This window comes from Melanerpes formicivorus, unplaced genomic scaffold (genome assembly GCF_026170545.1).
Source record: "Melanerpes formicivorus ecotype bairdi unplaced genomic scaffold, bMelFor1.0.p_v2 SCAF_43, whole genome shotgun sequence".
Taxonomy (NCBI): Eukaryota; Metazoa; Chordata; class Aves; order Piciformes; family Picidae; genus Melanerpes; species Melanerpes formicivorus.
The window spans coordinates 1077849-1089467 of NW_027142395.1; the positions used below are offsets into that span (position 1 = coordinate 1077849).

The window sequence follows — 11619 nt, forward strand, 5'->3', positions numbered from 1 at the left end:
GAAACCTCCCCAGATAAAATTCTGATGTCCATTTGGGTTATATAGACTTATCCTTACATACAAGAAGGATCACAAACTGACTGAGAACTTCTGATATGGCTTATGATGTGTCTTAACAGAAATTTCAAAAGAGGGTAATTGAACCATGGAGATCTTACTCTTACTTACAGAACTTATGGAAGATCTTACTTATAGAACTTTTGTCATTAGACAAAAGTTCTATAAGTAAGCAGGGCCCTGCTTGTAACACAGCTCTTCCCCTTCCTCTCCACACAAAGGTATGATGTTCATTGCAGAAATGATGTTGGTTGGAGTTCACTATAACTATAGAATAGAATAGAATTAAACAGGTTGGAAAAGACCTTTGAGATCATCAAGTCCAACCCATCACCCAACACCATCTAATCAACTAAACCATGGCTCCAAGCGTCCCATCCAGTCTCTTCCTAAACACCACCAGTGATGGTGACTCCACCACCTCGCTGGGCAGCACATTCCAATGGCCAATCTCTCTTTCTACAAAAGAACTTCTTCCTAACATCCAACCTAAACCTCCCCTGGCTCAGCTTGAGACTGTGTCCTCTTGTTCTGGTGCTGCTTGCCTGGGAAAAGAGACCAACCCCCACCTGGCTACAACCTCCCTTCAGCTAGTTGTAGAAAGAAATAAGGTCTCCCTTGAGCCTCCTCTTCTCCAGGCTAAGCAACCTCAGCTATGATCCAGGTATAGCTTCTATCCACATTCCTGTTTTCTGAAGAGAGAGTAGGGGAAGGAACATAGTATGCCTAACACTAATAAATAGGAAATTTAAATGAAGGTGTTATGACATGAGCTTAATTTGTCTCATGTGACAAAAATAATTGCCTTTCAGAGGAAACCCACACATGAATTAGAAAAGCCAGGGAAAGGGAAAAAAAATTAAAAAAGAAAAATATACAGCTGAAGGGCCAGAGAAAGTGACTGATTGAAAACAGATCTGACAGGAATAGGCATCTGAAGCAACTATTCACCATCAAGTGCAAGCGTGCGTCAACTCACGACAAGTGAGTTTTAAAGTGTCAGGACTCCACAGCTAGTACTTTCCTGCTAATCATATCAGGGCACCACAGAATGAGGGCAAGGATCTGTTTCCATATTTTCTATTCAGTGGGAACATTTTAAAAGTGTCCTTTCATGGATTTGTCTTACTCATCTACTTCTGGGTGGATGCCACACTCCTGATGCAAGCAATCAATTTCAGTTTTAGTGCAATCTAAAGGTATTTTAGCATATTGCTCTTGGCTGTTCAGGTAAGGGATCAAACTTGTCCCCTCCAAAAATCCTGTGTAAGAGGAGCACCCCCCACATTTCCTGCTCTCTGTGATGCATTTCTGAAGAACAAAATCCCTCTGAAATTTTATTGCTTGAGACTCCTTCTTTAATATGACATATGATTATTACCTCAGTTTCATTGCAGCAGAAGATATCAGAATGAGTATAAAGCTGTGGATCTAGGTCAGCAAGGGCTGGAGCTGGATTAAATAAAGTCTTTACTGAAAAAAGAAAAAGAAAAAGAAAGTCTAAATCTCTAATGATTTAGATTCATAAACCATCACCTGAAACAGCATTGTGCTTAAATCACTGCCCCTGATGTTTATTATTAACACACAAATGGCTCCCAATTTATATGCCCTCATTTTACAGAACTACTAAAAAAATTACTATTATATTAAAGTTCCTTTTTAATTGATGTGCAGCCATGATGGGAACATGACAGAAGAGTAACAGAAAAAAATAAGCAAGAAATTAAATTAAAAGTAAAAAGGGAAAAGAAATTCCATTGACATCACTGAAAACTGTTGAACGATGTTGCTCCTTCCAGGATATTAATAAGTTTTACAAGAACTGATAGTTCCAGAATGCTTTTTGGTTTGGGTTTTTGTGTGTGTGTTGTTATCTGTGTTCTGTAGGTGGGAGATGGTGATAATATCAAAATTATCTGTGGCAGGTGGCAGGATGACACACCAGTGTTGGAAGGATGGGGCGATAGTAAGGGCCTCCAAACTGTTGTACTGAAGCATGCTGTGAACACTGCAGCAAAGGAAAAATCTTACAGAGCTGAACCAAGGGCCTCTGAGGTAATAGGAGACAGAAGGGTAGCTCCCATGAAGCACCTTGGGGGAACAGTGTGGTGCCCCTCTAATAAGGTGACATGGCTGGCAGCCCAGCTGAAGTGCCTCTAGAGCAATGCACACAGTATGGTCAACAAACAGGGGGAGCTGGAAACTACCCTGCTATAGGAAAACTGCGACATGGTGGCAATTACAGAAACTTGGTGAGGTGAATCCTATGACTGGAGTGTGGCTATCAATGGCTGCAAGCTGTTCAGAAGGGACAGGAGAGGAAGAAGGGCTGGAGGTCTTGCCCTCTGTATAAATAATTGGATAGAGTGTGAGGAGTCATCACTAAAGAATAGCCATGAGCAAGGTGAAAGCTTATGGGTAGGTATTAGGGATCAGGACAACAAAGGGAGCCTTGTGGTAGGAGTCTACTACAGGCTACCCGACCAAGCGGAGCCTATTGATGAAGCCTTACTTCAGATCAAGGAAACACCATGATCACAGGCTCTCATTCTTCCAGGGGATTTTAACCACCCTAACACCTGCTGGAAAAGCAGCATGGCTAGCTGTAGGCAATCCATGAGACTCCTAGAGTGCCTAGATGACAACTTTTTAAGACAAGAATTTAACAGCCCTACCCGAGGGGATGTGTTGTAGGACCTGTTGGTCACAAATGCAAATGAAGTCATCAGGGATGTCCAAGTTGATGGCAGCCTGGGCTGCAGCGATTATGTGCTAGTACAGTTCACTGTCCTAAGGGGTATGAAGCTCATGAGAGGCATAGTTAGGACTCTAAATTTTAGGAAAGGAAAATTCCAGCTCCTCAAGGAGCCAGTAAATAGGACCTCATGGGAAATGTACCCCAGGGACAAGGAAGTAGAACAGAGCTGGCAGATCTTTAAGGATGCTCTCTATAGAGCACAAGAGATTTCAATCCCTGCATGTGAGAAATTGGGCAAGGAAGGCAAGAGACCACCATGGCTGAGCTGTGACCTGCTGCTCTAACTAAAGGGTGAATTGGGACTATACAGAAAATGGAAGAAGGCACAGGTATCCTGGGAAGAATACAGGGACATTGCCCCGTTGTGTAGGGACGAAGTCAGGAAGGCCAAGGCACAGCTAGAACTGAATTTGGCAAGGGATGTAAAGAAAAACAAGAAAGGCTTCTACAGGTACATGAACCAGAAAAGGAAGGTTAAAGAAAGCATCCTGTCCCCCCCAGTGAGCAACAGTGGGGAACTTGTATCAATGGATGAGGAGAAGGTGCTGCGAGAGCCTACCAGGGGCAAGGCTATGCTTGACCTCCTCTTCACCAACAGGGAAGGGCTGGTGGGTGATGTGGTGGTTGGAGGGTGTTTGGGGTCCAGTGACCACGAGATAATTGAATTCTCGGTTTTTGGTCAAGCCAAGAGGGGCGGCAAGAAGACCTCCACTCTGGACTTCCGGAGGGCAGACTTTGGGTTACTCAAGGAACTAATTCAGAGGGTTCCTTGGGATAAAGCCCTTAAAAACAAAGGGGTCCAGGAGGGCTGGACCTACTTCAATGAAGAATTGTTGAAGGCTCAGGGACAGGCTGTGCCAATGTGCCGGAAGATGAGCCGCCGGGGCAGACGGCCAGCCTGGATGGTTCATGAACTTTTAATGGAACTAAGGGAAAAAAAGAGGGTGTATCACCTTTGGAAGCGAGGGGAGGCAACCCACAGAATGTTTAAGGATGTTGCTAGGTCTTGTAGGAAGAGAATTAGGGAGGCAAAAGCACACTTGGAGCTTAAACTGGCCTCTACTGTGAAGGACAACAAAAAGTCCTTCTATAAATACATTAATAGTAAGAGGAAGGGGAAGGAAAACCTCCACTCCTTGGTGGATACGGAGGGGAACATTGTAACCAAGGATAAGGAAAAGGCAGAGATACTTAACACCTTCTTTGCCTCAATTTTTACTAGAAGGGCAGAACGTCTTCCTGACAGCTGGCCTGCAGAGCTGTCAGAAGGAGCCAGGGAGCTGCACAGTTTCCCTATGTTCCATGAGGCGGTGGTTGGAACTCTCCTTAGTAGCTTGGATCCCCACAAGTCCATGGGACCAGATGGGATTCATCCTAGGGTGCTGAGAGAGCTGGCAGATGAGCTGGCCAAGCCACTCTCCATAATTTTCCAGCAGTCCTGGCTCACTGGCGAGGTCCCAGAGGACTGGAAGCTGGCCAACGTGGTGCCCATCCATAAGAAGGGCCGGTTGGATGAGCCAGGGAATTACAGGCCTGTCAGCCTGACCTCAGTGCCAGGCAAGATCATGGAACAGGTCATCCTGAGTGCAATAACACAACACTTACAGGATGGCCAAGGGATCAGGCCTAGCCAGCATGGATTTAGGAAGGGCAGGTCCTGCCTGACCAACCTGATCTCCTTCTATGATCAGGTGACCCGCCTGGTGGATGTGGGGAGGCCTGTTGATGTAGTCTACCTGGACGTCAGCAAGGCCTTTGACACCGTCCCCCATAGCAAACTCCTGGCCAAGCTGTCAGCCCCTGGCTTGGACGGGAGCACACTGCGATGGGTTAGGAACTGGCTGGAGGGCCGAGCCCAGAGAGTGGTGGTGAATGGTGCCACATCCAGCTGGCAGCCAGTCACTAGTGGTGTGCCCCAAGGATCAGTGCTGGGCCCTGTGCTCTTTAACATCTTTATTGATGATCTGGATGAGGGCATTGAGTCCATCATCAGTAAATTTGCTGACGACACCAAGCTGGGGGCAAGAGTTGATCTGCTGGAGGGAAGAGAGGCTTTGCAGAGAGACCTTGACAGGCTGGACAGATGGGCAGAATCCAACGGCATGAGATTTAACACATCCAAGTGCCGGGTTCTGCACATTGGCCACAACAACCCCATGCAGTGCTACAGGCTGGGGTCAGAGTGGCTAGAGAGCAGCCAGGCAGAGAGGGACCTGGGGGTGCTGGTTGATGGTAGGCTGAACATGAGCCTGCAGTGTGCCCAGGCAGCCAAGAGGGCCAATGGCATCCTGGCCTGCATCAAGAACAGTGTGGCCAGCAGGAGCAGGGAGGTCATTTTGCCCCTGTACACTGCACTGGTTAGACCACACCTCGAGTACTGTGTCCAGTTCTGGGCCCCTCAGTTTAGGAAGGATGTTGACTTGCTGGAACGAGTCCAGAGAAGAGCAACAAAGTTGGTGAGGGGTTTGGAACACAAGCCCTATGAGGAGAGGCTGAGGGAGCTGGGGCTGCTTAGCCTGGAGAAGAGGAGACTCAGGGGTGACCTTATCACTCTCTACAACTACCTGAAGGGAGGTTGTAGACAGGCTGATGATGGTCTCTTCTCCCAGGCACCCAGTACCAGAACAAGAGGACACAGTCTCAGGCTGCGCCAGGGGAGGTTCAGGCTGGAGGTCAGGAGGAAGTTTTACACAGAGAGAGTGATTGCCCATTGGAATGGACTGCCCGGGGAGGTGGTGGAGTCGCTGTCATTGAAGGTGTTCAGAAGGAGACTTGATGGGGTGCTTGGTGCCATGGGTTAGTTGTTTGGGTGGGTTGGATTGGTTGATGGGTTGGACACGATGATCTTGAAGGTCTCTTCCAACCTGGTTTGGTTTATTCTAATAAAGGTTTATTCTAATAAAGGTTTATTCTCAATAAATTTTTGCCTCAGTCTTCACTGGCAACCCCTCTCCTCATTGCTTTTGTGTTGATGGCCCACAAGTTGGAAACCAGGGTGAAATCGGTCCTCCCACTGTGAGTGAAGACAAGGTATGTGATCATCTGGAGAACGTGAAGTCCATGGGGCCTGATGAAAAGCATCCCAGAGTCCTGAAGGAATTGGCTGATGTAGTTGCCAGGGCACTCTCCATGGTATTTGAGAAGTCCTGGCAGTCAGGTGAGGTCCCTGGAGACTGGAAGAAAGGAAACATTGCAGCTCTTTTTAAAGAGGGTAGAAAGGAAGACCCTGGGAACTACCAACCTGTCAGCCTCACCTCTGTGCCTGGGAAGGTCATGGAACAGATCCTCCTAGATGCCATGCTAAGGTTCATGAAGGACAGGGAGGTGATTTGAGACAGCCAGCATGGCTTTACCAGGGGCAAGTCCTGCCTGACTAACTGTGTAGCTTTCTATGATAAAGTGACTATATCAGTAGATAAGGGATAACCTATGGATATCATCTATCTGGGCTTGAGGGAGCTGGGGTTGTTCTGCCTGGAGAAGAGTAGGTGCTGGGGAGACCTGATAGCAGCTTTCCAGTACCTGAGAGGGGCCTGCAGGAAGGATGAAGAGAGACAGGACAAGGGGCAATGGCTTGAAAATAGAGGAGGCCATATTTAGATTGGATATCAGGAAGTTCTTCACTATGAGAGCGCTTCACAAGGAGGTGGCTGAGGCCCCTTCCCTGGAGATATTCAAGCTGAGGCTTGACAAGGCCCTGGGCAACCTGATCTAGTAGGGGATGTCCCTGCTGACTGTGAGAAGGTTGGACTGGGTGATCTTTGGAGGTCCCTTCTGGCCTGGATCATTCTACGATTCTATGATTCCACATGAAGAAACAGTGGTATGGAGTAATGAAGGGCATGTCCAGACAAGTAGTTAAATGTGCTTCTGAATGTGTTACCTAACTTGCTGAAACTGCCACATTATAAAACTGTAGTGCAGACAGGGCATTGTATATTTTTAATACACTATCTGGCAGAGCTAGACCTAAACTGCACACGTGGTGGAATATGAAAGTTAACTTTAAACTGTAGCCTAAGGCCTTGCAGAACAGCAGAAAAGGTTTGTCACGAGGACAGCAGAAGTGACTTACTGTTAGTACAGGAAGTCTGCAGACTTGGTTTATCATTTTGCCAATTTTATGATGAGTATTTCTGTGTCTTAACCACAAGGCCATAATTTTTACATAAAGTACACTCTCCTACTTTAGAAATATTCCTTATAGTATGTGATCAAATCTTCCAACCTGGATATGTGAATTTCAGCCCTAAACTCATATTTAGACCCTAAGCTATAGCATATAATATTCAGACACCCTGACCACTTCAGGGTTAATGCCCTAAAAAAGAAAGACACACAGAGACTTCTGAAATCTGAGTACTGAGAAGTTTAAAAGATGACCTTTTTGATTAATACTCTGAAACATTTGGCCTTTGACTGTACACCTTTACCATGTCTCTCTACCTGTCTCATTAAAAGAGTATTAAAGTGAAAAAGACATTTACTGAGAAGTTAGAAAAATGCCAGGATTAGGATTTCCAATGAAATCTTAATTGGGCTGCCTTATATTATTATAATACAGTATATTATTACAATACAGTATGTATTATAATAAACTCTTTAATTATATGATCACACACCACTGAAAAACAGCATGTGATCACGTAATTAAAGACTGCAACACAATGCATATGCAGAAAGGAGACAAATTAAGGTTTCACAGGCAACCTTAACTCTTGCATTTCCTATTTGCTGAACTGCAACCCTAAGTCTTTTTTTTTTTCAACACAAATCTTTAAGGTATACTGCCCTAGGTAAAATAAACAAACAGTACATACTGGAAAATAACTGTCATGTGGTATCATACTGACATATACAGGAGCAGCACTGGAAGTGTTTGAGCTTGGGGTTTAAGTAGCATAGACTCCTGATGAGCAGGGGTGTAATACATTACTGTAAGGTTGCTCCCACGTTTAATATCTTCTGAAGCAGGAGGGAAATAGTGGAACAGTAAGATTCTCTTTCAGGATACAAAGAAGGTGACTTGCAAACAAGGTATTCTCTTTGGTCCACCAGACAAATACCAAATTATTTTCTGCCAAATTCTTCCCCTTTGCAAAGATCCATCCTCCTCTGATTTCCAGTCTTTGTGGCTCCTTGCATAGGCACTATGCAATAGTAACCTTTTTCACACAACTTTCATGACATTGTAACTCTTCACACCTCCTCTCCTACTGTTTTCCCCCACTTACAGTACCCACAGCCTACTTCCTGACTCTACCCTCTAAACTCGTGTCTCCATCCAGAAAATCTTATTGCCTGTTCCAATTTTGTTCCCCTTTCAGTTTCTCTTCTCTTTTTTCCTCTGCCACCTCCAAAATCAAACAAATCCCTCCAACACCTCTGTTACCTGACACCCACTCTCCCTCCCCAGCGTTCCCATCCAGCTTTGTTTCTTCTGTATTTGAATTAATCAAGCTCCTGCTCTGCACATTCTGGGCCTACAAGAGGTCTTTAACAATATCAAATATTTTGCCTAAAACCAGATTCAGGACTGTCATGGGTTAATGCCCATTCTGAAAACAAAGGGGAGAGGGCTTGCGAGAGCATTGCCCTCCCTGCAGGGTGTTTTCCCCCTGGGAAGCTGAGTTAGTCTGTTCCACTCCCCCTCCCTGTCCAACAAGCCTATAAAAAGGACATTGCAGCCATTAGCTCTCTTGGTCCCTGCCTTTGCCTGGATGAGGACTACTGCTGGCTCCCTGCTTCTTGGCCACATGGTCAGGCCTGATTCTTCTCCCTGCTACATCCACACCTCTTCAAAGAGACTGGCTTTGTATTCTTATTTTTACCATATCCATCCTTGTTCCTTACCCTTGTGAACCCTTCTTTACCTCTCTACTTCCAAGCCAACTCCAAATTATTTCTTGGTGGATTTGCTCCTTCCCTTTCTTTTCCTCTCTATTGGGAAAGAGGAGGGGGCAGCAGGGAAGTAATTCTCAGCCTTGCTCCCATCTGAGCCCTTAAATCCTACTTAAGGCTCAAACCACCACAATGATGTTTGCTGAACAGAAGGAAAGGGTTCTTGCCTATGTGTCCACATTTTTTCTCCATTTTATTGTTTGTTTCTTTCTGTAAGAATGAAGAAAACCAATAAAAATCCTCAACCCTTGAAACAGAGGTTTGAGGCATCTGGTTATGCATCTGTTTTAAACAAAAATAAGTCTAGTGCACATCCTAGCACACGGTACTGCATTATACATGAGGTTATAGAAAGGAAATGGCATTAACAATTTGCAGTTGGGTAAGGATAGATTTTTACAGCATTACAAACTTAGCTGTTTACTTAGATTTGATTGCACATGACATTTGAACATGTGTAGCCTACTGCTTTCAAGTAGAAGCAACCAAAGCTTTCCTGATACTGTGCATCGATAACAGACTGACAGTGAAGAACCATAGTTGGCCTGCAGTTAACTACTTTGTGCTCTCTGTAGCTGCTAAATGCTTGCCTGCCTGTTGTGTGTATCAGGTTTGCATTTTTTTAATTACTTTTATAAAGAATCCTCTCTTTTCCTCTGTCACAGGCTGGCATCTTGCCATACGAGGGTGACAGAAGTGTGAAGCATCTCACCAAACCCACAAAGAGAGTTAGAAGTAGACAAAATAAGTCATGGGTATTGACTCATGATTCAACTACAGTCCATTAACTAGTAGATTAAAAATGCCTTTATCTATTTCCATAAGACATAAAGAAAATATTTAGTAAGCTCTGTTCCCCCCACATAAATGGTATGCATTCCAAGCTAGTTTTCTAAAGTTATGAATTTTATTTAGATTTGTATGAAGCCAGTTTTGTCACTTCAGTCAAAATAATTTTTCCTCATGTACAGCTCTGTTTATAGAGTTGATTACCACTGCAGTTTCAGAGCCACTCTCTCCCAGTTTTCTCCATCTCACATAGCTACTTATATTAGCACAAAATACATGCACATGATGCATAAAGTTCTGCTACACCTGAAATCTTCACCAGTGATCACAACAGGTGCACAACAGATTTTGGTGCAGAAGGAGGATTGAAAAGTCAGCAGTCCCTATGCGGTAAATCTACTGGAGCAATCCTGGGTCCAGCTGCAAGGAACCAGCTAGTTCTGATTCAAGTCTGATCCAGGGATGGCCCTGACCTGCTGTGTGAGTGACCATGTTATGAGCTGTTCCATCCCAGTGTTATCTTCTGGACAGATATAAACAGCATATTTTTAATCTCACATAGATGCCTCACTTGCATAATTATGTATTTAGTGTTCAAATAGTGTGATAATTGTGCTTGATTAACCAAAACCATTACAGACACGTAACAAAAACATCATGTCACTAGTGAAGCCCCACCCTGTTCAAGCAAAATGGCAACTTTTATCTACATATATATCATAGAATCATAGAATCAATAAGGTTGGAAAAGACCTCAGAGATCATCAAGTCCAACCTGTCACCCAACACCTCATGACTACTAAACCATGGCTTCAAGTGCCAAGTCCAATCTACTCTTGAACACCTCCAGGGACGGAGACTCCACCACCTCCATGGGCAGCACATTCCAATGGCCAGTCACTCTTTCTGTGAAGAACTTCTTCCTAACATCCAGCCTAAACCTCCCCTGGTGCAGTTTGAGGCTGTGCCCTCTTGTTCTGGTGCTGGTTGCCTGGGAGAAGTGACCAGCCCCCACCTGGCTACAACCTCCCTTCAGGTAGTTGTAGACAGCAGTAAGGTCTCCCTCGAGCCTCCTCTTCTCCAGGCTAAGCAACCCCAGCTCCCTCAGCCTCTCCTCATAATGCTTGTGCTCGAGACCTCTCCCCAGCCTCGTTGCCCTTCTCTGGACACGTTCAAGAGTCTCAATGTCCTTCTTAAATAGAGGGGCCCAGAACTGGACACAGGACTGAAGTATATGCTACATTGGAGGAGCAATGGCCTACATTTAAAAGTGCAGCACAGTGACAATTTACTAATAATGTCACAGGCCATGACTCTGTTCAATGACAGCATGCCAAGTCACAGTGAGAATTGCTGGTTAAGGATGTTAACTTATATACAGAAAACAACAGCCATGCCTACTACTGCTATGCTAGGAGAACAAGGGCATAAATTTGGTTTTGAGGTAATTTATTTAGTGTGGAACTTTAATGACTTACATTCATTATACTTATTCTGCTCTGGAATAATACTAGTGTCAGGCCCATAGTTCCTGACCTAACAACATGACACTGTATTTAGTCACAGCATGAAAGCAGGAGGAAAGGCAGCACCAGATGTACACAGGGAGATCAAAAGCGTGTGTGTTGATTTCCCATTCAAGGTAAACACTGCAAGCTTTCGGAATTTAATTCAGTTTTCATTAGGATAGCATAAATTTGTTGGCTATTGTTTTACTTCTAAATAAAGCTAGTATGACAGAATAGATCACAGGATCTTATTTTAGAAGCACAATAAAGAGTATTTTTCATGCAACACAAATAAGGGAGAGAGAATGACTTATTTCAAATTACCTCCACTGGCACGTGCCATTTTCAGAGCTTCAAGAGAAACAGCAGGGCTTATTTCTAGCTGGCAAACAACCACTCTGGCTTTAGAGATGACATCAGAAGCCCTCTTCAGGTCTTCAAAATTTAAAAGCAGGTTGGCTCCTGGTACTATTACAATAACATTCTGTCCTAAAGAGGAAACATTGTGGGGTTTACATTAACTTTTGCAATAAAGTATGTAAGACAATTCCTTGCTTTTCTAGAATAGATTTCAGATGAGTATTTCAATTTGCTTTCCTCAAA

The 11619-nt window shown here is 44.5% G+C and overlaps 1 protein-coding gene across 3 annotated transcripts in view; it reads right to left on the reverse strand.

Annotated features, from left to right (window-relative positions):
* The window catches only part of RBKS (ribokinase), an 86277-nt gene that overhangs the window by 35767 nt on the left and 38891 nt on the right, over positions 1-11619 (reverse strand). For 2 of the 3 annotated variants that reach the window (XM_068158817.1, XM_068158816.1), the window contains 2 exons: positions 11341-11505; positions 1439-1530 (listed from right to left, as the gene is read on the reverse strand). In XM_068158817.1, coding sequence (XP_068014918.1) covers positions 1439-1530; positions 11341-11505 — 257 coding nt within the window. The remainder of the gene's footprint in view (positions 1-1438; positions 1531-11340; positions 11506-11619) is intronic. The other variant, XM_068158818.1, reaches the window with a different exon arrangement.